At 36.5% G+C, this 27,134-nt stretch overlaps 1 protein-coding gene across 2 annotated transcripts in view; it reads left to right on the forward strand.

Moving 5' to 3' along the window:
* Mkln1 (muskelin 1) overlaps window positions 1–27,134 on the forward strand; it is a 117,343-nt gene that overhangs the window by 50,676 nt on the left and 39,533 nt on the right. The window contains exons 7-10 of one of the 2 annotated variants that reach the window (XM_028781692.1): window positions 3,927–4,004; window positions 6,383–6,469; window positions 15,491–15,603; window positions 23,587–23,799. In XM_028781692.1, the coding sequence (XP_028637525.1) occupies window positions 3,927–4,004; window positions 6,383–6,469; window positions 15,491–15,603; window positions 23,587–23,799 (491 nt within the window). The remainder of the gene's footprint in view (window positions 1–3,926; window positions 4,005–6,382; window positions 6,470–15,490; window positions 15,604–23,586; window positions 23,800–27,134) is intronic. The other variant, XM_028781693.1, reaches the window with a different exon arrangement.

Below are 27,134 nucleotides of genomic sequence, written 5' to 3' on the forward strand. Positions count from 1 at the left end.
ACACACACACACACACACACACACACACACACACACACACACACACACACGGTCCAGGTTAAAGGTGGATCTTTACACCAGAAAAACCCAGATTAGAAGAGGGCCTTGTCACTTCAAATTACTTAAGAAAAAGATCCCTTATAGCTGTGCCTAGTCATTTGAGTTTTAGTTAATTCCAGATGTAGTCAAGTTAACAACCAAGAATGGACATCACAGGGTCGAAAGGGTTCATTTCTTCTTACACTTCCAGGTTACAGTCAGTCATCAGAGGAAATCTGAGCAGGAACTTAAGGCAGGAATCTAGAGGCAGGAGCTAAAGGAGAAGGGCATGTAGGAATGCTGTCTCCTGGCTTCCTCCCTCAAGCTTGCCCAGACTGTTTTTATGGCACCCAGAGCAGTAGCATGGGTGGCACCACCCACAATAGTCTGGGTCATCCCATATCAGATTGTGTGCGCTCTCTCTCTCTCTCTCTCTCTCTCTCTCTCTCTCTCTCTCTCTCTGCGCTCTCTCTCTCGCTCTCGCTCTCTCTCGCTCTCATACATACATATATATGCGTGCTAGCTACTTACATATTTCTTTGAATATAATCTGTTTGGATGAGAAATCAAGTTTGGGAGTGCTACTACAATGATGTTCTGATCATTGGTGAGGGTTTTTTGGTTTCTTTGGTTTTTTTTGTATTTTTATTTTTTTAAAAAAACTTCCTGAGTCTCATTTTTTAGTCTTGTAGTTTTAAGGGGTTTACAGCTAGTAAGGAAAAAAAGCAATAGTGCGTGCCCAGTGAAGATTTTATTAAGTGTGTTTATTTAGTGTAGTCAGAGTCACAAAAAAAATATATATATATATGGTATTGAAGCTGAAAACATAAGCTAAATAGTTTGAAAATTATTAGCAACTTCGTGTACTTTGCTCTGAGTGACATTTTTAATTTCTTTAGGATATTTTACTTTTTTGGACTGATGATTTCTTGTTTTAGATTTTTGTCAGAAATTACTAAATATTACTTACTAAAATATTAGTAACTGTTTGCCTTTCTCCTAAAAGTAATATACTTTTTTATAAGCATTTTAAATTCCTCTTTGAAAATTTTTCTCTAGCCTGGAAAGGTAGACCAGCTGGCGATTTCTTGTCAAGCATGCGTAAGCCCTGAGTTTCATAGCAGCTCTCCACAAGTGAGGATGGGCACGTGTAAGCTCAGTTCCTCTCAGACAGGAGGAGCAAAGGTCAGGTCAGAGTCAGCTAAGTAGTGAATTGGAAGACAGACTGGGGATACATGGAGTTCTCTTTAAAAAGGAGAAGAATGAAAGGAGAGGAGGGGTCAGGGGAAGGAATATATGCTTTTTTAAAAATTAGACCAAATGGGAAAAGGCCCATATACTTTTAATCTCAGCTCTCAGGAGGTAGAGGCAGGTAAATCTCTGTTAGTTCTAAGGTAGCCTCCTCCATACTGAATTCCAGCCCAGCCAAGGTTACATAGTGAGATCTTGTCTCAGAAAACAAACAGAAAAGTGAAATGTATTATTTTTCTATTGTAGTTTTCCTGACTTCTTACCTTGTGTTTTCCTATCTTCAGTATTCTACTGTTTTCTCTATATATTTATATCATCATTATAGAAAGTGCAGTATCCATTGAACTAGCTCCCCGGGTTACTCTAATTCTTTCATTAATAATTTTGTATTCTTTTTAAATTTGAAAGTCATTTTAAAGCTTTATATCTCCCTAAATAAATAAAACTAAATAAAGTTATTATTTTGTTTATATAATATGTTTATATTTGGTTTTGTTTCTTATTGTTTTGTTTTCATGTCATATTACTACAGTGAACAAGAGCCCAACACATTTTATCTGGAAACAGGGAAAAGATTCCCAGATTTTTTGATGAAGAAGGTTTTGGTCAGAAAGGCTGAATAAAGCGAGACTCCATGGAGGGTTACATGATACAATAGAAACATTCACTAAATCAAATTGTGCTGCATCTACTTCTTCCTATAGCAATGAAAATATAAGTGCCAACTTCTGAATGTGACAGCAGTTGTAGCCCAGGAAACCTGGAAGTTACCATATAGGCCAGGCTGGCTTCATTCTTAAGGCAGTACTAGTGCTTCAGCCTTCAAAGTACAAGGATTATAGGCAGGAGTCAAGATATCTAGCTTTGGTGCTGATGTATAAAGGAACTTTCTTTTCCCCCTAATTTTATAAGGTTACAAAGGCAAAGAAAGAAAGACTTTCAGTGATTGTATAGGGTTGGCTACAACAGCTTCGTGAATAACCCAGAAAAGAAAGCTATTAGGGTGGTTGTTAAAGTTCCAAGTATGCAAGTTATGGAAAAGAGACATTTCGTTATGTTTTTGAACCAGTCTCTGTTTTCAGTGTCGGGAAAATACTCATTCAGATAGAAATCAGGGACAAAGGACAGGTTCATGAGAGAGCAAGTGCACTCTCCGTTATTTATGTGGAGAGAAGGAAAAGAAGACTGTGACCCATCAAGATGCCCAGAGTGAGGTGGCTTCCTGGTTGGTCGATTTACTGACCTAGTTTCTTTATCTTCCTCTGCTCTGTCATTACTACAGAGTTGATTCTGTCCCTAGGTCTACAATGGGTTTTAGTAGTTGTGTATATTATACATTGCATATGTATATAAAGATGTGTCCAGAGTAATAAAAGTCTCTTTTTTTTCTTGGCTGATGTCTGTTTAGAAGCGTAAAACATTGCTTACAAGTTCTCTAGAATATTCCTCCTGTCTCCTTATCTAGAATTGGGTTCTAGATATCATTTATAAACTTGACAGAAATGAAGTGTAGGGCGTGGTAATCATTTGGAGCAGAGTAGATTGGGGTCGCGGCCGGGCAAGAGTGCAGTGTCCATATCAAGACAGTAGCTAGTGTAGTAACTCCTCCAGGATGGAGATGAAAAGTATACTGAGGGAAGATTTGGAATAAAAGCAAAGTGGAAACTGAGTCATCGCCCGACTACTTAAGATATTTGTGAGTTTGATGAATCTCCTTAATTCTCTAAATAGGCATGTCTCCATCTTAAAATAGGGAGGTGCAGTCCTTCTTAGGGTTGTTTTTAGGATTAAATGAACTAAGACACAACAGGTCTTTAACATTTGGCAGCATCAGTAAATACAGTTCCATTGCTATTGGCAGTACCTTTATCTCTCCATCAGTTTGTGCCCAGAGAAATCTGGAATTTGCATTTTAAAGTGTTTTCTCTTTCTCTGAGGTTCTACTGTAAAATACCTATACCAAAGCTGTTAGCATTCGTATTTCTTTAATTTTTTTCTTTTTGTTTTTGTATTCTGGTATCAAAAATGTATGGGCTCTAAGTACTTTTAATGAGGAGACATTGGAATTCAAGAATCAATTATTACAAGAGGCTAAAGCTTTAAAAGTAATACATCAAATAGAGAACGGTGATGAGAAATCACTAGGGCAGATAATTCTTCCAGGCTCTCATTATTCTTCTTTTTCTCCATCTGAATTTATGTTGATGACAGAAATTATTTTTAAGATATATATGATTGTATTTTGATGAAATAAAACATATATTCAGATTATTTATGAATTGTTTTCTGTTGTTTATGGTTTCTAGCCTTCAATTGTCCGTACTTTTCTCCCCTCTCAGCATTTTCCTTCTTGCAGGGTCTTTGTTGAGGTCACATACTTATCCAGTGAGTCTGTTAGTAACTTTACAGTAACTAATGCACTCGTCACGAGAACATCAATTTAATATGGGCTGCCGCTGCTGCGTTTTGTTTATGTTGTTATGTCAACTAATCATTTACTATTACTATTTATGTTTGGGTAGCATATTGGGAGGATATATATATGTATGTGTGTATGTGTGTTGTATGTATATATATACATACATATGTATATATATATATAATAAAATATAATTCTTATTTTTTTATACTTGCAGATGGCTTGTTCAATCAGTATATCAGTCAACAGGAGTATAAGCCACGGTGGAGTCAGATTATTCCTAAGAGCACCAAAGGTGAGCTGCACCATCTGGCTTGTTCTGTTTCTTCCTTACAGTCTATTTGCATTAGATGGCCCAAACATTCTTCTTCTCTGTTAATAAAAACACAGGTGTTTAATATGAAGCATAGGTTATTTAACTAGATGGGAAAATGGATTATTATACATATTTTTTTTTCCTGAGGCAAACGATTGAACTCGGATCTTGTACGTGTTTGGTAGGCACTCTCCCTGATGAACAGTAGTCACAGCCCGAGGTTACTATATGTAAACTTGTCTTTTAAGTTCTTGTTTCATCTCTATGACAAAACATTGAGCAGTGATGTTTGTTCTTCACACAGAATGCTGGTCCAAACTCCTTTATAGAGGTGTGTATCATGAGAGGCACACTGTTCTCACTGTATGTGCTCCTGCAAACCTAACCTCTACAAAATATCTAAACACAACAGGAGCTTTTTAGAATAAAAGGGAGAACTGTTGAACTTTATACACAGATAATAAGGTTGACATAATTCTAATTAAAGCATTGTACAGTTGCATCTTAGAGGCGCTTAAGTTGAGTATCCAAATGCCTTAGTGACTGCTTCTTATGCTTTCTTCTGGGAGGCACAGATCCTCAGGGCCTTTATGTCTAATAGGGACTGGTTTGTTTGTTTTGTTTTGTTTTTCTTTTTTAAAGATTTATTTATTTTATGTATATGAGTACACCATTGCTTTCTTCAGACACACCAGAAGAGGGCATCAGATCCCATTATAGATGGTTGTGAGCCACCATATGGTTGCTGGGATTGAACTCAGGACCTCTGGAAGAGCAGTCAGTGCTCTTAACCACTGAGCCATCTCTCCAGCCCCTTGTTTTGTTTTTCAAACTCACAATCTGATTCAGAGTTGAGTCTTCTTCATTAACCCATTATTTTTGTATGGGGGCGGATTTTTTGTCACTGTCTTGTAAATTGTGTTCACTCTTTTGTCAGATAGAAGAAATGTTTTATTGCATATGTTTGCATTAAAGAAGGTTGGTTCTGGGGCTGGAGAAATGGCTCAGGGGTTAACAGCACTGGCTGTTCTTCCAGCGGTCATGAGTTCAATTCCCAGCAACCACATGGTGGCTCACAACCATCTGTAACGGGAACTGATGCCCTCTTTAGGTGTGTCAGTGACAGTGTACTCATATACATAAAATAAATAAATAAACCTTTAAGAAAAAAAAAAGAAAGAAAGATGGTTCTGGAGGTGTTCACTTGGTTCTTGTGGTCTTCATATATTTCCAAGACTTTCTCTTCGCTTGTGAGAAACCTTTTATAGGTTAAATATGCACTGAAATTTCCTCTTGAACTTATATATGTTTTGTGAACATACTTGTATTTTTATAGACCTATGTAAGGTGATTTTATTCAGACACTTATTTACAAACAAACAGATTAAATACACAAAACACTAATGCTAAAAATTAATATCTTAGTATTTTGTTAATTTATTTTTGAGGCAAACAAATAAGACTGGCTGGAGGAAAAAAGAAAAGGACAAGGCCTCGTGATAATGATCTGCAGGCTCTAAAGGGTACCTAGCTGTGCCAGAGGAGGAAGGATTGTTGAGGGCAGAGTAGATGAAGGAATTTGGCTTTGTTCTGGTTTCTGTATACAATATTTCATAGTGACATTTTGGTCAATAATGATGATCCCAGGAGCTTTTTTTTTTAATTGAGCTGGAAAATTCCTATCTAGTGTAAGTACTGAACCTTTTCTATAATTAGGTATTCTGAAAAATACAGACATTGTAGCTGCCTGAAGTTACTACTTAGTGTAGTAACATGCTTTGCCATATGGCTAGATATAAAGTAGGCAATCCATGTAGATTTGTGTAAATATACTGATGTTTACACAAAAACATTTGATGCATTTCTCATAAAGTATTCCTTATTAAGTAACTTATGACTGTGTAAAAGTTGACGTTGCAGTTTTTTAGAGTGTTCCTGTGTAGCTAGTACAGAGTTAGATCATGTCAATTTACATACAAAAACCAGGGAAGTTTATTTGCCAAACTAATTTTCAACTAATGAGAGATTTATTTAGAAAACCTTAGGCCTTCTGGTTTATATCAAGTATGATATTAGCATTCTGTAATCTTAGGGCCAAGAATATAACTCAGTGTTGAATCCTTGCTTATTTTTTGTGGGTACCTGTGTTTGATCCTTAGCACATGTGCAGGCACACTATATCCTAGAATCCTGTCACCTTTTCAATATTTGAAACAAAAGTATTTTTTCTTAATGAATTTTTTTTTACTTATTTTTAATATTTTAAAGGAGCACATGTGGAATATTTGTTACTACCCTTTATAGACTTACAGTGGGGTTACTCCTCTAGAATATAAGGTTTTGTTATTTCTTTATAGAACATATACTTTCCTCTCCAGGTGATGGAGAAGATAACCGGCCAGGAATGAGAGGGGGCCATCAGATGGTCATTGACGTTCAGACAGGTGAGTCACGTAAGCAGCCGTTCCGCACCATTCTAACGCTGCATGCTAAGATGTAGTATTGCCTACATTTAAAATAGTTTATATGAGTGGGCACTTCTCTTTCCATTTATGATTAAGGTTAAATATTACTCATTAACCTGAGTAGCAAAGACAACAAGCACTTACCACCCGTCTGAGAGTTGACAGTGAGTGAGGAGTCTGTCGTGCTCATGACATTAGATACCCTAAAAGAAACTTGGCCTTTCTGTAGTTTTACTTTATAAACCTTCACTCTGTACAATGCCTGTAGTTGCTTAAGCAGCATTTTACTTTTTTTCCTAAGGGTATTTATACCATTTTGTTACTTTGTTGTGCTGCCTTAGTACTTAAGGAATAAAAATATTTATTTTGTAGACTCATTATTTTGTGAATAATTAGAAAAATACAGTTTGGATACTAAGTCTCAACTATTTTCAAAAACTGTTAGTAATAAGATTGAATACTTCACTTTAAACTGTGTTAAATATATAGTAACTTCAGAATTTGAGAATACTGTTAGAGTCTTTGGAAAACTTTTCTTTTAAGGTGTAGAATCTTGCTTCTTAATCTGTGCCACTTCTCACAAATATTCACCTGTCATACATAAGTAGGCTTGAATAAGATGCAGTCTCTTAGGCACTTGTTTTCCTGTGTCAGAGTAACAAGCTTGCCTAGGTTTGTTTATTAAAGAGGCAAATTTGTATATAGACTGTTTTCTTGTTATTAACATACTAAGGGAAATTGTATGGAAAACCCCCTAAATTTCTTCAGCAAAATGCACTTTGTTCCAGTTTGAGACCTTGACACTTAAAGCTGACCTTTAACTGGTAGAAGCTCCAGAGTGCTTATTACTCTGCTGTCTGGGGAAAGAGACCATACATGACAGGGAAAGTGTACATGTGAAAAAAAGATAATTTAAAAATAAGTATGGGATTTGAAGGTGGAAAATAAAGTTTCAAGTGATAGACAAATGTCAAGACAGAACTTAGTTTGAACGAGGTGTCTGAAGATTAAATTTAGCAAAGATTCTTCTTAGGAAACTCAGAAGGTGAAAGTGTGGACATTTTTCCTACCATAATCTGTTTTATGCAACAGAGACAGAATTATAGCAGATTCTAAGTGGCCCACAATCATATCACCATTCCTGTTTGAATAACTATGGAAATTGTATTTTTAACATGTATAATAGGAATGATTGTTATAGTCATGCAGTTTAATCTTGTGTGTTACACACACATATTGTGTTTATTCACGTTCATGTGTGCACACCCATGCGTATATTTTTGCACATTTATGCATGTGTACGTAGAGACAGGTTGACAATGGATGTCATCATTTTCTGTCTATTCTGTCTCTTGAGATAGTCTCTCTAAATCGGGAGTTCACCAGTTTGTCTAGACTGGATGGATGCCTCCTGGTCTCTGTCTCCCCAGTTCTGGGATTACAAGCTGGGTATTGGGATCAAACTCAGGTCCTCATGTTTATGTGACAGACAATTTACTAGTCTAGCCATCTACTAGTACCTAATTTTAATCTTTTTATAATGGCTCCTCTACATGTAACCTGTTAATCAGTCTCTTTCTCTCTCTCTCTCTCTCTCTCTCCTTTCCATCTCTCTCCCTTTCTTTGTACTTGTAATCCTTTAATCTCTCTCATTACTTTGCTTAAAGGAAATTTTAGATGAAATGTTTTCAATTTTCTCATTCAACATGACATCTGCTATCATATGAAAAAGGATCGTGTGATTTTTTTTTTTTGCCTCCTTGTTCTGTGTGTTGTATTATATTTGTTAATTTGCATATGTTGATACATCCATGTATTCTTAGAATGAAACCAATGTGATCATGGTGTATAGTCTCTCATGATATTAATTGAATTTTGTTTGCAATATTTTTATTAATGATTTTTACATATATTCATATAGCATATATGTTCTTTCTGTTATATCTTTATATTTGTTACCAGGACAATATTGGCTTTATAGAATGAGTTTAGAAACTGTCTTTTCTTTTTGTTTTATGAAATAATTTGAAGAACATTGTGCTTGGTTCTGTAAAGGTTTTATTAAATTCTGCAGTAAATCTGTCTAATCCTATAATTATTCTTGTAGTGTGGTTAGAGATGCATGTTCTAAAAGGAGATGGGAGTAAGTCATGCTAAGGTCCTTCTTTCTAGCTAGGTGCAATGCTATATATAATCTTTGTATTGTTTTCCTCTACTGTTGTAGGGTATGTGGATGTCCAAGAGCAGGTCTTCAACAAACCTCCCTGTCTTAACCTGTTTTAGTCTATTTATTGTTGAGATGTCTTCTAGTCTCAGAGTTTATATGAATTAATTGAGGTTTGAGCAGGGCTGGATGGAGCAAAGCATTGTACTGTCTCATGCCTGTATTAGGCATGTTGATTAGCAGTAGGTCAGATACAGGATACAGTAGCTGTCATGCTCTTTTCCCAGCAAATCTTAAAAGGGAAAAAACACAAAATAGCCACAAATAGCAGTGAATCACGTATGGAAATAAATTAAAAGCCAAGTACAGATAGGCATAATGATGCATGCCTGTAAAACTAAGTAAGTTTTATTTCAGCTCATTTGATGTTCCTTCCTGGTGTTTCATATACCTTGCTTTCTTAAACATTCAGGTTCGTAGTTTCTAAGTTTCAGTGTTCTTTTTTTCCAGTCAGTAGTTTGATTGGAAGCTTGCTTAATGCCAGATCCAAGGGTAAAGTAATCATAACAGTTACAGTGGCTTAAATTTTAATATTTAGGGTGGTGGTGGCACATGCCTTTAATCCCAGCTCTTGGGAAGCAGAGGCAGGTGGATTTCTGAGTTCGAGGCCAGCCTGGTCTACAGAGTGAGTTCCAGGACAGCCAGGGCTACACAGAGAAACCCTGTCTCGAAAAACCAAAAAAAAAAAAAAAATTTTTTAATATTTAATCGCCAAAACTTCTTCCATCATATGAGAATCATATTGTACTTGTAGTAGCAGAGAAAAGTGATAGTTTGTCTAACTGTATCTATCTGTATGTTAGTTTTATTAACTGTAGTCCCTGAAACTGATACCTCTTTACTTAATATTCTTTAATTGTGAATTGGGTTTCAACTGTGATTTAGGTTAAACAGGTTGTATGAAAAGACATGTTTTTTTTTTTCTGCATAGAATGCTTTATGTTAGGTTTCTTCCTGTGTAATTATTGCTGACTTTTAGGAACTTTAAAAGTAAAAAACCCACGACTGCCCTCTGAGTAGGTTATAAGACTCAGGCAACATATGCTGTTATTTGATACCTGCAAAGAAGCTGATGAACTACCTCTGTGGCAATCATATTAAAGCACTTAAAAAAATATATAAAAAAACCCTCACTTTCCCTTAAGCTTCTTAATTAAGTGAATAAAGAAGAGTTTGCGTTGTTAACTACAATCAGACATTTATGTGGCTACAATTCTGCCTTTTTTATTGTGTGTGTATGATTTGTGTTTGGGAGTGAGTGTCACAATGTGTACATGGAGGTCAGAGGACAATTTTGTGTAGTCAGGTGAACTCGGGTCATCAGGCTTTATCCACTGAACCATTTCACTAGCTCCTGCCTTCTTGTTGACACTTGAGATTTCATGTCTAACTTTTTGGCTCTATCTGTTAGAACATAGTCGATACAGTCTATAGTTTCAAAATGGACAAACTTGTTTAACTGTAGTGTGCCATCTTGTGGAAGTTTATGCAATCAGTGGTCTGATTTACTAAGTAGAGTAATAGATACTGCAATTGAGCACTTGAAGTAAAAAGCCTGTTTTCACTGTACAAAAAATGTGTGCAAATGGTGTACAAAGGCCAAATTTTTTGCTTGTGTTAATATATCTCCCTTATTTTTAATTCATGTTCAGTGTAAATTGTAGCACTGTAGATCCTTGGTTTATTTGGTTCTAGTACTAAATGTTAGATCCTTTGTACCAAGAAATTAGAGTTTAATTGTAACATTTGTGAAATACTAATTTGTGGATTGATTGGTGATTGCCTAATGTAGTCTCTTAAATGAAATTGGCTTGAAATTTTGAAAATAGGCTACTATTGACCATATCACCACCGATCTCTCTCATTCCCTGTCTTCCTTCTGAGTTAATTCTGCAGTAAGTTCAGATCCTAACCCCTCTGCTCAAGGTCGTCTGTAGTTCCTTCAGTGTTTGTGGGATTCAGTTTAAGCCTTAATAGTTGACCTTTAACTTGATCTAGTCACTGCCTGCCTTTTTAAACTTCCTGTCTGGCTACTACCTTTGTGTCCTTAATGTTTTATACGTTTTCTTTAATTTACTTATTCATCACGTAGTTTAACTTCTTTGAATGCATTGTATAGGTTTAGTCTCCACTGTGTCTTTATGAAAAATAACCATATCACATTTTAGAAATTAGAAAACTAATGGTTCAAGAACATTAGTGGTCACACAGCTGTAGTTAGAGAGTTGAGATTGAAGCCTGACTTTGGAGTTTATGCCTTTAAAACCCTGTCATTGTGCTATCTTCATATCATTGTTACTCATTTTACTTTGCTTGAACAGCTTTTCTGTGCCTCATTCTACTCACCAGAGCACAAAACTACCTTACCACAGATCTGTGCTGTGTCCCCCAGCCAGGTACTCTTCCCCTTTTAGAACACCTATTTTGCTTTCTACCTTCATATGGGTCTTGGTCTACTCTCCCTGTGGTCACTTACATACCCTTTATAGTCACTAGATTGTAAGTTCTTCAAGGATAAGGTACTACTCCAACTTTCTTTTCAGTAGTTTGTGAGTTCAAATCAGCGCTTTAATCCATTCAAATAGATATTGTTGGAGTGCTAAGAAAATTCATAGCCAGTATACCCTATATTCCTTTAAGGGGAAAAAATGCACAGAAGAAGATTGCTGCTTGAGGAAGATTGTGTTGCCTCAGGGTATACACATATGTTGTCACAGGACTTGTGTGTGGGGGGGCATAGATTTCCACTGCTAAGATCTATGCTTTTCCTTTCTTTTCTACACTGTACTTCTTACCATAGTCCTCTCTATACAGCTTCATAGTTTAAGCCTTTTTAGCATTTATGGATTAGTGACACTTTTTGGTATTTGTTTCTAGATGATTTATCTTTGTGAGACTTAAGTGGTTAGGTGATGTAGTTAAAATTTTTTTTATGCCTTTTTTATTCAGGTATATCAAAAAATAAGTTTTTACAGAATTCATTTTGCTGTACTATTGCTTCAGTTGGGCCACAAAGCTTCCATGGACAGGAATGACATCTTGGCTTAATTCTGTTGGGATGCTTGCCCTGTGCCAGATTTTATTTTGCTCAGCTATCAATGAGGCTGTTGTGGAGATGTGGGCTTTCTTTGCTGTGAGAGTTTATGCGTACAAAGAGACCTGCTTTTCAGAAGGAACATTGAGAACTCAGAGCCTAAGAGGAAGGGTTATTAAAGTTAATGAACCAGGGTAACCTTATCCAGAGGGTGCCCAGAAGTACTATAAAACAAAAGGTCAATTGCTATTGCTATTTTAGTTATATGGTTCTCCTACAAGCTTCAGAAATTAACAGGGTTAATTGCTCTTATAGTGAGGTCTTGGCAAATACTCTTAAGCCAGATGAAAATTCTTTGATTTCTTCTTCCTGTAAAATTATGTGTCTGGACATTACTGTGTGTCATTTAGGAAACAATGCTATTTAACTAATGATAATGGATTATTTTATAGTTATGAAATAAGACAGATTTTTAATAGTTTAAAATAATTGCCATTGTTTCATAGTTTTATAGTGCCAAAGGGATTCCAGGTATTGGTTAGCTGGAGGCCAGTTCAGCATTACTTTTGTTACTTTGTCTGGGATACTTAGGAACTGAAAGGTAACTGGAGGTTTGGTTTTTTGTTCATTTTTCCTTTTTAAAAATAGAAAGGTTCAGTTTTGACAACTTTCAGAATGTTTTTATATAACTTAGATCTGGGGGACCTCTCAAAAGAGTTTTGTAAATAAAATACTCAGGCCGGGCGGTGGTGGCGCACGCCTTTAATCCCAGCACTTGGGAGGCAGAGACAGGTGGATTTCTGAGTTTGAGGCTAGCCTGGTCTACAGAGTGAGTTCCAGGACAGCCAGGGCTACACTGAGAAGCCCTGTCTCGGAAAAACCAAAATAAATAAATAAATAAATAAATAATAAAATAAAATACTCAGACTGAGGAAGGTGGAATGACTGGTGCTTGGTCACTCTGTATTAATCTCCTGCCATTGTTACCAGATACCTCAGAAAAATAGCTTAGGGGTAGAAACTATTTATTTTGGTTCACAGTTTTAGAGGTTTTAGTCCATCACGATGGCCATGAAGCAGAGGGTGGGAGGGTAGACAGGGAACTGAGAAAAGATACTACCCTTAAGAACATTGCTCCAGTGACCTACTTCTTCTAGCTATACCTACCTCTTAAAGATCCTAGAACCTACCAAAGTAGTGCTTCTAGTCGTGACCAAGCCTTTAAGAGACAGCCTGTAGAGGGTAGAAGTTCAAGTCCAAAATCTCTGCTAAGACTCAAGGCAAGCTTTTAAAGGTAGCTCTCTATATAATAAGTTAGGTAAACTTCAAACATAAAATGACAAGAGTAAATATTTTCATTCCAAAATGGAGGAACAGACTAATAGAAATGAAATGTATAGCCTGTCTTCAGTATCCAGGGTCCATGAGTGATGTTAGGATATGAGGAAGAGACCTGCTTTTCAGAAACAACACTGAGAGCCCAGCTCTAAGAAGGATTTCTTCCCACCATGTGATGGTTAAAACTCACATGGTCTTTCTTTAAGGCTAGCTTTTCTCATTGCCTGCAGCATTCCTCAGTATAATCCTATGTTCCTGAAATCTTTTAACTTCCTGGTGTCCATTTGTGTCTTTGGCTTTGTTCCCACAGCTTCATGCATTTCCCTGTAAGGAACTCTATGTACACATTGTCTCACTTCTAAGCTTTCCTTTGAAATCTGAGTAGAAACCTTCATGATTTTGACTCTAGTATTCTATATGTCTGCAAAACCAGCATCAGGTAAACTGCACCAAAGTCTGCTGCCAGTGTAAGAGGTCTCAGAGTACCTGGATAGATCAGCATGGGGAAATAACTTCATTTGGTGTGAGGTCATAGTACCCTAGAGGCAATGGTTTCTCAATGAAAAGTCTTCTAATTTGTCTACTTTTTGCAGTAGATGGGCATCTGGCCAATTCCTGACATGTTCTCGTGGCATCTTCCCTACTATCTCATTGAAAAGAACCTGGCTTCCTTTGAAATGGCACCAAGCTCTTCAGAAACCATGTCTTCATGTTTGAAACGTGTAGTTTTTCTAAACAAATGAAGGTTTTCAAATCTGTCTATCTGCCCTTTGCTTCCAGTTTTCACTGTAAATGTGGCTAAATGCAGCTAACAGTCACATGGTCTTCTGAGCGCCACTGGAATTCCAGCTAAACTCTCTCTCTGCCAGCCTAGTTGTTCTCTAGCCTGTTCTGAAATGTTTCTAAGCTCTTTCTACAAACCAAGTTCCAAGAACCATGTGGTTGGTCAATGACAACAATAGGCCTAGAATCAGGTTTCTGCGTTAGTCAAGGCCTTTGTCACTGTGACAGCATACCTGACAGAAGTTTTTTTTGGGGGGGGGCGGTTGTTCAGTGTAGGAAAGGGTTGGCAGAACTACTCACACAGTGGAGGCCAGGAAAGAGGACAGGAGTGCTAAGACAGCATAGTGTCTTAAAGGACACACTCTTAGTAACCTACCTCTTACAACTAAAGCCTCCTTCTGAGTGTTCCAGTTACTGCCCTCCAACTAGGCCAACCCTTCAAGAGTAGCCTTTGGGAGATATTTCAGTTTCGAACCATAATATCCAGTTAGTACTAGAACTCAGTCTTCCTTCAGTGGGCTTTTCTTACTCTGAGAGCAAGTGAACCATTTATAGACATTTTACTTAGAAAATATGCTTAAAATTTGAAATAATATGAGAACATGACAGAAAATTTAGATGACAGCCCAACTGTGGCTGAAAAGAGCTTTCTTAGTGTTACAGTATTTTCACAGGCAGTTTTGAATCTCGTGTCATCATGATCAGTCACGGTTTATATGATAGCTGGCATGTGTATAGTCTTAAAACACACACTTCAATGGGTCAGTGGCTTGACAGTCTGTAATCAGTAGGTGCAACATACTTACAAAGGGGGATTACTTAACAAAAGGAAAGGCATTATATATAGGAAAGGGATCTATGATATAGTGTTATATAAAGATTCACTGAGACAAATAATTTTGTTACAGTAATAAAGTTTATAAATGCAATAGACATTTCAGAGTGACAATATATTTATTTCTTATGGTATTAGATTAATCTTTAAAATGGAAGACTCTTCTACAGTATACTTGTAAGATATTAGCCCAGTTCTTATGGGACTACCAATATTTTATATCAGTTTATTTTTTAGTTTTAACCATTGCTTTAGCATTAAGGAGACATCACCTTTAATGTGATCCTCCCCCATTGTCCCCTAGTAACAGCCATGCGTTCTCATGTTACTCTTTTTCCCTGTGTAGTCTAAATTTTGATTTTTAGAGTTTTGAGTAATTCTGTCAGTCTTTAGTAGCTAAAATGTTGCTGCATTGTTAAACTGATAAGTATAAACTGCACATGGACCGACAAATCTTCAACTGACTGTGTCAACTTCACCTGGGATACTTTATAAATACAGACTCTTTAGCTACTAAAAACTTCAGAGTCAGAATCCTGGAGAACACGGTCTAGTGATCTGACTTTTAAATACATTTCTCAAAATACAGTTCTGCAGCAGACTTTCCACATACTTAGGTTTCAGAATGGCTGGAGTACATTTTGAAAGCTACACATTTAAAGATATCACTATAAGAATTGTGAAAAGTACTTTCTTAAATATGCTTTGAAACAATTGAGTGAGTCTGGTGCCTTATACCCTTCTCCTTAAGGTTTTTTAATCCGTACTGTTTTTTGATTTTCATAGAGACTGTTTATTTGTTTGGTGGCTGGGATGGAACACAAGATCTTGCTGACTTCTGGGCATACAGTGTGAAGGAGAACCAGTGGACATGTATTTCTAGAGACACTGAGAAAGAGGCAAGTTCCTAGTCTTTTCATTCATCTGTCTCATGGTAGGAGTGTGGTTATACACTTTCTGCATGCTTGTCTTCTTCGCTGATGTTTCCCTACAGTTGTGGCAAAGAATTTTGAAGTAAGAAAATCAGTTAGTTTTAAGAACTCTTGCATTTGAATTTCTTTCCCTGGCTTATCAATTACTGGTATATTTAGCCAAGTCTATTCTGTAGAATTAGATAGCAATAGGTTTTTGTTGTTACTGTTGTTTTTGTTTTTTAACTTTTGAGCACTTACTGAGCGGTGTGGTTGTGTAGCACCTTCTCATGCCTCAGCACTCTATCTACTCTTGCTTCCCACATTCTTTTTGTTTTTCCTGTGCACTGGAAAGGATGGAGCCCAGGCCCTCAAGAGTACATGTAACTGAGTTAGCCTCGCCTCCACCATCTTATTTGTGTTTCCTCTGGAAAACTTTCTTTTGATGTCTACTTTTGACGTCCACACTGTCTAGCTTTTAAAAAAATACCTTTTATAATTTTTGTGTATGAGTGTTTTGCCAGCCAGCATGTATGTGTATCACATGCAGGCCTGGGTCTGCAGAGGTTTCAAAAGGCCATCAGATCCCCTTGAACTGGAGTTATGGATGGTTGTGCCCCACCATGTGAGTTCTGGGAACTGAACTCAGATCCTCTGCAAGAGCAGCCTGTGCTCTTACCTGCCGAGCCATCTCTCCAGCCCCTGGCCTCACCATTTAGCCCCTCATTATTTCACTGTACAGTTGTGTACAGTCAAGACAGGAATAGTTGTTTATATAGATATAGTATATAGAATGTTGGCACATGATGAAATTGCATAACAATCCATTTCTAAGGATGACTTCACATCATTAAGCTAGACCTGTCAGTTTTCATAAGTGATGTTTAAGTAAAATAGTACCTATATATGTATCTGTGTTTGTGCCTGTATATATAAATGAAGCATTTCTATAATGAAAATAGGTTTCATTTATGACTTTGAATTAAATAATTATATTATTTTATATATATAGGGAAAAGGAAATATTCATCTTTGCCCTCAAATTATTGTAGAATTTTTATTGTAGAATTTTCCATCTAAGCTGTTTGAGATTGTAGACTAGAAAATAAACTATAACAGAAAGAAATGAAAAAGACCTAAATCAAACCCACTGATTTTTATTTAGGAAGGCTGATTCGAAATATCTGGTGATGTGCCTTCAGTTTTTGAAAATTGGGTACTTGCTTACTCAGTCTGCTCCAAGGATTAATCATTTGAGTAATACTTATTTTTCCAAAAAAGACCTTGAAATTCTAATTTCTTTTTCTAATCCCAAATACATTTAAAAGAATGGTCTTCACTCTTCAGTGTTGAAGTATCATTTTCTGAAATTTTTTTTCTGTACTCAACAAAAGTAAAGACATATCTAAAATCAATTTACTTATTCTCAGCTGTTTTGAATTGAGTTAATTACATCTGTAACTGTTCTTTCAGCATAGGGTTCATCCTTAAATCTTCCCTATTTATTGATTATGTCAAATTCTTGTCAAGGGTCCATTGATGTCAATGCTTCATTTCAAATGTCCTTTCCTCTCTCTTCCTTTTGATGCTATTTTTTTCCTGTCTATCTCCTTTCTTCCCTTCCCCTCTCCACTCCCTACCCCTTCCAACTTATAAAATTACCTAGACTGGCTTTGATTTGTTATACTTCTTCATCTTCCTAGAATTACAGAAATGCACAACCATGCTGAGTAGCATCTTAGAGGTTGCCTTAAGTTTGAGTCCAGCTGTCTCTACCTAGGGAAGTTCCAAATTAACCTGTGCCACACATCTAAACCTTGCCTCTAAACAAACAAAATTAATAAGTTATCAGTCTTTTACAAACATTTACTTTGATTCTTGTTGAGTTATCCCTGATGTTAGTGACTAATAGAACTTCAGTGTTGTATACTAGTGAGCCTTTATTTGCTTGAGAGGCAGTGTGTTGGCTGGTTGCACTCATTGGGAGACAGCTGTTGACTAGCCTAGGATTCTTAGCTGAGACATGGATGCGTTTTACTTCATTGTTTTGCCTATCTGTAGGCTAACTGGGACTTGTTCTCAGGGCAAGAACAAGACTGCCAGGGGATGAAGCCATGAACAATTCACCAAGTTTGTTTTTCTCTTTATTTTTGAAAAGGATCCAGATAACTAGATCCAGAGTCAGTGTATGGGGGGATGTTAAAGGGTATGGTGTGGGGATGTGTGTATGGAGGGGAGCCAATAATGAAATAGTGAGTCTGCCCGTATCTCTTTGACTTTAGTGACAGTTTCCATTTGTCATGCAGGCTTAGCCCTCACCGACTTGCCAGCAGTATACCCTGACTGGGACAACGGCATTTAACCATTTCTGCAGTTCAGTCATGTCTTCCCTTGTCTCATTTGCTAGTGTTTTCCCTGTGTCTCCGTGAGATCTCCTGTCTCTAGCTTCAGGCAGTGTGTTCTCTAAAGCTCAGTTTAGACTTCCTTTGTTCACTGTAGCCTTTCCTGAGGCTAAACAGAATTGAAACCTCCTTTTGTGTGCCTGGTTTGTATTCTTATTTTCCCACCTAGAGTCTGAATTCTCTATAGTCATGAAGCATATTATTTAGAATTTACTTTAAACAGCTAGATATGCTTATTCTTTTGTAAGTTAACAGATGAGGTAAATTAATAAAAAGTTAGTGTTGGAATAGAGCAAAAGAATAAATTCAAAATTCAGGAGAATAGGTATTTGGGTGGAAGGCTTTATCAGATGTTTTGTGTTTTTGAGACATGGTCTCACTAGATAGGGCACCCTGGCCTCAAATTCAAGGCTATCCTTGCACTTGGCCACTTCCTGGCTTTACCTGTTCTGTGCTGGACTAACAGGCATTTGTCACTGTGTCCAGCTCATTCTATTATTTTTATACCATATACATACATGGTAATATAAAGTTGAAAATCACAGTGATTACTTTGATGAAAACATTTTCTGTTACTTTGAAGCTAATAAAACGTTTTAATACTAGAGCTCAGGTTTCTTATAGTTTGTTTCTCCATTATATAGATGTCTGTGGTGGTTTGAAGAAAAATGGCCCCCATAGGCTCATTTAATTTAAATGCTTAGCCATCAGGGTGCAGCACTGTTTGAGAAGGATCAGGAGTGGGCTTTGAGGTTTCAAAAGCCCATGTCGTGCCCAGAGTCTCTTTTTCTCTTTCTCTCTGCCTACTGATCAGGATGTAGTTCTCAGTTACTGCTACAGCACCTGCCTGCATGCTGCCATTCTCCCTGCCGTGATGATAATGGACAAACCTCTGAGATGATAAGGAAGCCTCCACTTAAATGCTCTTTTTCATAAGAGTTGCCTTGATCATGGTGTCTCCTCACAGCAATAGAACAGTGTCTAAGACAATGCCTAAAAATCTTTAGTTGATCTATGAACTGAATGCCAACGTTGCCCCAACTTAAATAGCTCATTGCTTTTAACATTCAGCAGTTACTATTTTGCATACCTAGTTTTTTGTACCAGTGAGTCTAGGATATTGTTGATAGAATCTCAGGGTGTGTGTTTCAAAAGCATGATATACAATCAGGAAGCAAAATGACTTGATCACTTGAATTTATTTAAGCATGTGTCTAGTAAAACACTTAGAGGTCAAAAGCTAATAGAAAGACTGAGTTCTTAAGGACAAAATAATTGTAAGTGTTTCTGTAGTTAGAGTAGTATGTTTTATTGATTTGGGATGTTCTTTAAAGTAGTTAATAATGAAAGAAAACTAGAATGAAATCATAAAAGCCCAGTAGTGTTATTAAGGGGTAGAGGACTTGCCTTGTGAAAGAGCCTGGGTTTCTTGGCACTACAAGTAAGCACAAAGAAAAGCATTTTTATTAACCTTGATCCACCTTTAGTATGCTTTCCAGGCTAACAGTATTAATACACATGAGTTCTATAGCAAGAGATGTCTTCTTAGAAAAGGCTGGGTTAGTTTTTCATAAAGGGAGTGCTGGAAAATGTCATCTGTGCACATACACACATATTTTAATTGTGTCTCTTGTTTTCATTCATTGGAGTATTGAGCAAGAAGGTATTAGACAGGGCTCTACTTACTGGATATTTATTTGTATTAGTGATTTTCAAATCTTAGGGTTTTAGGATTTTGTTGTGTACTTAAAAATCTTAGGGTTTTAGGATTTCGTTGTGTGACTTACTAGTGTTTTCTCAGTTTATTTAGGTTATGCTTATTGAAAGGTACTATGTTAGAAATACCTTTAATATTTATCAATTAGTTTACAACAACAGGTGTACACATCTTTGTTAAGATGCTAAGAACTGTTTTCAAAAATAGCATTGTTTCAGATTTTTGGAGATACCATTAATGACTAGGTTAGTCAAGGACAGCTAAATTCTTGTATCTGTTTATATATTTACCCTCATAAGACATGTTGTACATGAAAGAAATGAAGAAAATTGGGCCATCTATAAATATATTTGGGGCAAGGGAAAGGATCTTTAGCATCCTTTCCAGGCAACTCAATATTGCTTTCTTTAATGTGTCTCAAACAGACAAATGTTTCTTAATGGTAATTTGTCACATAGTCGGTATCATTTAGTGCTTTCTATGTGTTGTGTTAAAATCCATGGTCTTGTTTGCTGGTTGGATAGATTTTATAAACCTGTACATGCTTTTTCACTTATGTGTTGGTTATGTAAGAAATACTGATTCACTTCTACTAAATGTTGGCCTATTTTATCATATGATATCTCAAAACACATTTGTTCGTATCGCTGTCAGTCTCAATAGAAAAGTCTTTGAGCATTGCGAAGGTGTTGAGATCAGGGACAGTCTTCCATAGTTCAAATTGTTTCTTAAAAACGTGTTTTATATCATTGGCAACAGATTTGGTCCATTTTACTTCAATTCTAATATGGTTCTTTTCTTTTGAAACAATGTCTGTCTTGATCATAATTTCTGAATAAGCATGCTATTTGGGTTTTGTTGCTGTTGTTATTTCCCGAGACAGGATGTGTAGCCTTGGCTATCCTGGAACTTACTATGTAGACCAGGCTGGCCTCAAATTCACAGAAATCTGCTTGCAACTGCTTCCCCAGGGCTGGTATAAAAGGGTGTACCACTATAAACAGCTGAATTAGCATACTTTGGTTAGTTGTAATTGTTCTCCCAAAGAGTCCATGGGGAAAATTACTGTATGAACTTGGAACACCAACAACTATATAAATGTTTTTTGAGACAACCATTCTACACAAAAATGGCATTGTTTTGTACTTTTCAACTCTCTCTCTCAGTCTCTCTCTCTCAGTCTCTCTCTCTCTCAGTCTCTCTCTCTCTCTCTCTCTCTCTCTCTCTCTCTCTCTCTCGTTTTGTTTTGTTTTGTTTTGTTTTGTTTTGACTTGGTGTATCAGAAAAGCATGTGGCCTCTGGGAACTTTTGCCTGTAAATGAGAATGAAGAGACAAATATTTAAGTATTATCATGGAAAGAACTTTGACATTATAGACTGCTTGAAGTACCCCAGAGAGAGGCATTTGCTTGGATTAGATAATTTTGCCAACTTACAGTATAATTTTGCTATAATTCTGTTATGTATGACTAGAGCCTGCCTCATGGACTCTTCCTCTTCTTTACCTCATAACTTCATTGTTTCCTACTGCCTTTCCCATGTCACCGTTGACTGTAAAGCAGAGTGCTGAGAGCGGGCATCCTTGTCTTCAGATCTTAGCTGTAGAATGTTTGTGTGTTACTGCTCAGCGACAGGTTTCAAATTTCCTTATTCCTTTATCAGATTGAAGCACTTTCTGTTCCTCTTTTGCTGTGTTTTTTTGTTTTGTTTTTTTTTTATTATGAACATGTATTGAATTGTGTCAAAAATTCCTTTTGTGTTGATATTAATATTTTTGTTCTGTTAATGTAACAAATTACCATGATTATTTCAGCTATAAAATTGGTTTTGCCTTTTTACAAGAAACTTTTTGCTGAATTATCCTATATAGAATTGCTGGATCTGGTAATAAGAGACGGCTCAGCAATTAAGAGCGTGTGTGCCACTCTTTCAGAAGACCTGAGTTCAGTTGCCAGCACCCACCTGGCAGCTCATAACTGTCTACTTTCATAAGATCCAGTTCCTTCCTGGTCTTTGTGGCACCAGACGTTCAAATGGTATACATGTATACATGCATGCACACATGCAAAATCACATAAAATACATAAAATAAAATTCAGTAAATTTTAAGTTGCTGGATCCTATTGATAACATATTAATGGTTACTTGTATGTGCCTTTTCTTAAGGTGTTCTTATGTATCAATTAGCTTTCCTTTCCTTTTTCCTTCTGCTTTAACTCTGCTACCTGTGATATTGGTAATTTAGTTTCAGCACTGTTATCTGCAGAAAACTAACTTAGAGGTGAAAGAGAACAGATTTTAAAATGGCGTTTGTCTAAAATTGACAATTTCTTGTATGAATGCTTGGTAAAATTTACCAGGGCAGATATCTGAGTCCATTGTTACAGGAAGATTTTAGAATGATAAGTTCACTTTTTATGTGGAAGGGTCTCTGTCTTTATTCCATGTCTCATAACATTTGGTAGGTTATATTTTTTTCAAGGATTTTGTCTATTTTATCTATATATTTTATTTGTCCAATTTTTACCTACACTGTTAACTATTGTCAAATTGTACTTGCTTTTCTTAATAAACATTATTTTCCTTGTAATTCTTGTTATTCTTTTGTAATATTCCCGAGTTTATTTCTGGTGTTGGTAGGATTTTCTCTCTGTAAAAAACTAGCTTTGTTGGTGTTTAAAATACTGTCACTCCTTCCAGGGACCTACATGTTAGCATTCTCTGGTTGTTTTCTATTTTCATTTCTGTCACCTTTGTTTTCAATTTCCCTCTCCCTGACGTACAATTTACTTGTCATTTTAATGGTATTAGTGCTACTTGGACAGAAGCAAGAGTTTCTGTCTCTCGTTTAAAAATTAAAATTTCATATTAAAGAAAATACTGCATGGGCTTCTGGCATATAACTTCATCTTTGTTTCTGAGATCACGGAACAAACTTTCCCTTAAATAAAATTTCTACCTTATCTATGAAATCTTAGCAAAAAAACATTGTAAAATATATGTAGTAGAATAATCTGTGTGAATACAAAAGCACAGACTCCAATCAGCTTATTTTCTCAATTATTGTTACTAATGTCAAGCCTTTTTCTTGTGTAATATTTCCTTATTTAATCAAGTTAATTACATTATATTACTTCTCTTAAAATATTGCTATTTTGTGATCTGTCTTGTTTTAGGAACATACAGTGGCGTTTTATTTCCAGCAGATTACACCCAAGCTCCTGTTAGTCATTCAACAGACTTCCTGTGTCTCGCTGTCTTAGTCATGAGCATATACACTTTATTAGGAGTTAGATTTTTGCTTATTTCTCTCTTCTGAAGAAAAACAACTGTTTATAAAAGTGGAAAGGAAAGGGCTTTTTGATATTTTCAATCTGGTTACAGTAGGACTCGGATATTACCTCTTTCTAGTTTTGTGATTAGTGGGTTAGACTATGAAGTAGTGATAAATGGCTTCCTTATTGGGTTTTGTAAGGATTCAATGAAACACATCTCTCCACAGTAATAAAATGGAAACAGAATTTAGCAAGTATGCAGGTTGTTTTTTTTTCAAGTTGACACAAACCTAGACATATCTGGGGAGCTGGAATCTTAATTGAGAAAATGTACTGGCTAGTTTTATGTCAAAGTTGAAACAAGGTAGAGTCACTCAGATAAAAACAGTCAAACTAAGGTGACTGATGTTGACCTTAGGCGCGTGCGTGCGTGCGTGCGTGCGTGCGTGCGTGCGTGCGTGCGTGTGTGTGTGTGTGTGTGTGTGACTTGTTAGGCGTTTTAATGAAGTACAGCAGAGAAGAGCATTTCTATTCTTTGCTTTTTGATATCCTCTTTTCTTTCCTCCCCTTTCTCCAGAATGGTCCTAGTGCCAGATCGTGTCATAAAATGTGCATTGACATTCAGCGGAGACAAATCTACACGTTGGGCCGTTACTTGGATTCCTCTGTGAGGAACAGCAAATCTCTGAAAAGTGATTTCTACCGTTACGACATTGACACCAATACCTGGATGTTACTAAGTGAAGACACTGCTGCCGACGGTGGACCAAAATTGGTGTTTGATCATCAGGTTTGGTGCAGTTAAATTCTAGTAGAGTTAAGAGTCCTGAGGAACCTTTGCTCTTCAGGTCTGCTTTAGATGTGTGTACAGTGCTGTTTAATTGATGCCGTTAGCAGATAATAAAATTATTTCAGGAAGTGCAAGGTTATTTTTATATTTTTTAATTTGGTACAAGATAAAATATTAAGCGATTAATCTTAATATTTATGTAATTGTTAATGTATTTAAAACTTTAATATAGAGAGTAGATGGAACAGTATTAGAAAAAACAAATCTAGAACTTTATAAGTATGTATGTATGTATGTATGTATATATGTGTATATGTATGTATATACAAGAATTATTATTATAAGAATTACAGCTTACCCTATTAATATTTTTTGTTGTGTTTTTCTGGAAGAAATTTTAAATCATTTGTTAATAAGTTTGAAATCTAGAGCCTTTCTTCCAATTAAACTAAAATATACTTAGTTTTGTTTTTAAGCAGAAACTTGTTACAAAACTACGTAGAACTTTGGCATGTTGTAGATTAAGTTTAAACTCAGCATGTAATGGTGTTATGGACAAGACTTTCATGACTAATGATGTGGAACCACTTTAATTATTATGGATGTACCTCTCTTCATCATCCTTCTCATAGTCAAAGGGAACAGGAACTGCTTTGAATGTTACAGGCAGTTTTACTTAACCTGTTTACAACAGCTTTCAGAGTGTGGGAGAGACTTATGGTTTGTTCCATTGTATCAGCTAGTGTTGTATATTACTTGGGAAATAGGAGGTAATGATAAAATTGTGCTGGTTTCCACCTTTGGCCTACAGTCTAACATAGCAGCTAATTCCAGGCCTTTATTTATTGTTTCCTTATAGTCTCTTTTTGCTTTGCTTTGAAATTTTTTTTATAGTTCTGTTAATGTGTGGCTGGTATAGTATGGAGAAAAACAACTACATCCTTCAAGTGCTGTAGTGGAAAGTAAAAATGTCAGTGCTCTAGTTAAGTTTGGAATTGTACAGGGTCTTTCTGACTGAGTTTTTCAAAGCCATGCTCATCCTTGATGGCATCATCCTCAGGGTTGTTCTCCTGGAAACAAAGAACTCTAAAAGACGTTAGGCTGAGTCTGGTTGTTTAAGAACAGAACATCAGTAGGTGATACTATCAGGGAACAGTTTATCTTTTTGATCAAAAATTGTTGGTACTTTACCAAAAAAAGTACTGAAGTCTTCAAAATTTATTTGTGTGGAGTTGAAAATAGAGCCTAGTGATAGTCTGGCTGTGGCACACAGAGTTGTGTATAATATTTGTTTATCTGACTGATAAAATTGGATGTTCCTTGGAAATTGACTAGTATTATAAGTAATACTAGGCTTTTAACTGATTATATGGTGTAAAAGAACAGTAGAGGGGAAGAAACCAGAATTTGGTCCGAATTCAGCTGATCAGTGATAGCCTGTGCTGCTGAGCATGACATCTGTCTTGGTCTCCAGTTTGTGCTTTATTTTACTTACTAACTTGTGTATTTGACACTCCAAAAATCACTTGTGGTACCATGATGCTTTAGGGCTCAATACTTCATGTTCAAAATTTAGAAGAAAGTGGGAAAGATAAAGACATGTTTAAAATTATTTTTCTATTTTGACTTTTAACATTAAAAAGTGAAATTCAAAGACTTGTATTTCTGGTGAGCATATGGCAACTTAGTTCTCAGACTTTTCATGTTGTTGCTTTGCCTAGGAGACTTCCAACAGAAAGGCTTTTTAAACCATATGTAAGTCACATATCCAGAAAAATTGAGAGCCAGGGAAAGTTCACAATTCCTTGAAAGTTTAATCAAAAACAACAGAAACCTTTGGTTCGTATGCTGAAGCTCACACATAGCAATGAAGAGAGCTTGGGATGCAGGGAGAACCCTGCAGTAGTACAACAGACTCCTCAGTGTCAAGAGCTGAGCAGCTAGAAGGAGAGCGGCAGAGCATTAACCTATAGTCGTATCAGGAAGCACATGGTGTCGTAGAAACAGGGTTTTCTGACAGGGAAGCACTTTGACAGGTGGGGACACTGTTCCTTTGCAGTAGCTAGTGAACTAGGAGGATTCAGATCATGCCGTGAACCAGGCAGTGAGATGGCTTAGTGGGTAAAGGAGCTTGTTTAATCTCCAGTATGTACAGGATGAAAGGAAAGAACTGACTCCTGCAAGTTCTTATCTGACATCCATACGGACACTGGCACATGCATGCTTGCACAGGTATATAAGCATGCTCATACAGATACCTAAACCAGATGGATGACATCTAAACCAGATGAGCTCTTAGAGTTAGACAAGGCATGGCTTCCCAGAAGCACATGTCTGTTCAGTAACACTGGGGTCCTTAAGCCCTATTGTCCCTCTTCCATAGGAACTCTGTGAAAGCTGCTGGGTCCAAGGAGAAACAGCTTACTTAAATGTGAAAAATTATGAGTAGTTACAAGCACCAGATCTTTAGAGAACACTTTAAAGAAAATAATGGAGGGACTGGAGAGATAGCTCAGCAGTTAAGAGCACTGACTACTCTTCCAGAGGTCCTGAGTTCAATTCCTAACAACCCATGGTGGTTCACAACCATCTGTAATGGGATCTGTTGACCTCTTCTGGTGTGTCTGAAGACAGCTACAGTCTTCTCATATACATAAAATGAATAAATATTTAAAAACAAAGAAGAAAATGGAGAAAAAAATACTTTCTTTGGAACAAAGTAGGTGAGAGTTATATTTCAGCATTCTAGCAGTTTAACAACATAATGAAGCCTGAAGCTGAAGATAACTACATGCAAAGTATACATTGAAAATGCACCTGTGATGACCATATGGTAAGAGCAGATTGAAGACATCACATACAAATCAGAAATGAGGGCCGACAAGATGGCTTGGAGTAAAAGCACTTGTGACTCAAGCATGGCGACCTAAGTTCAATCCGTAGGCCAGGGCCCCTGGGAAAGATAAAGGAGAGAAGCCGCTCTACAGAGTTCTCGCCTAACCACTGTGCACACACACCTTCACCTCACAGTGAAAAAGTAATAAAAAAAAATCAAAGAATATGTTATTTTTAGAAATGGAGACTAATCTATAAGCATAAATGAGAATAGGAATCATAGTAGTATAAAACAGAAATAAAATGTATTAGCGAGAGGATTACAGAGAAGACTGTCAAATGACAGCCAGCTAGCTACCTCTTAAGACATTAATTAATAACACTAAATTTAAAACCACTATCTTTAATTACTAGACAAAATTATGAACCTACTTAGAACTAAAATGAGACTTGTTATATATCTACTTTCCGTGCTGTTTTGGCTTTCTATAACTATGATG

Source organism: Grammomys surdaster, unplaced genomic scaffold, assembly GCF_004785775.1.
Source record: "Grammomys surdaster isolate TR1022 unplaced genomic scaffold, NIH_TR_1.0 514, whole genome shotgun sequence".
Lineage (NCBI taxonomy): Eukaryota > Metazoa > Chordata > Mammalia > Rodentia > Muridae > Grammomys > Grammomys surdaster.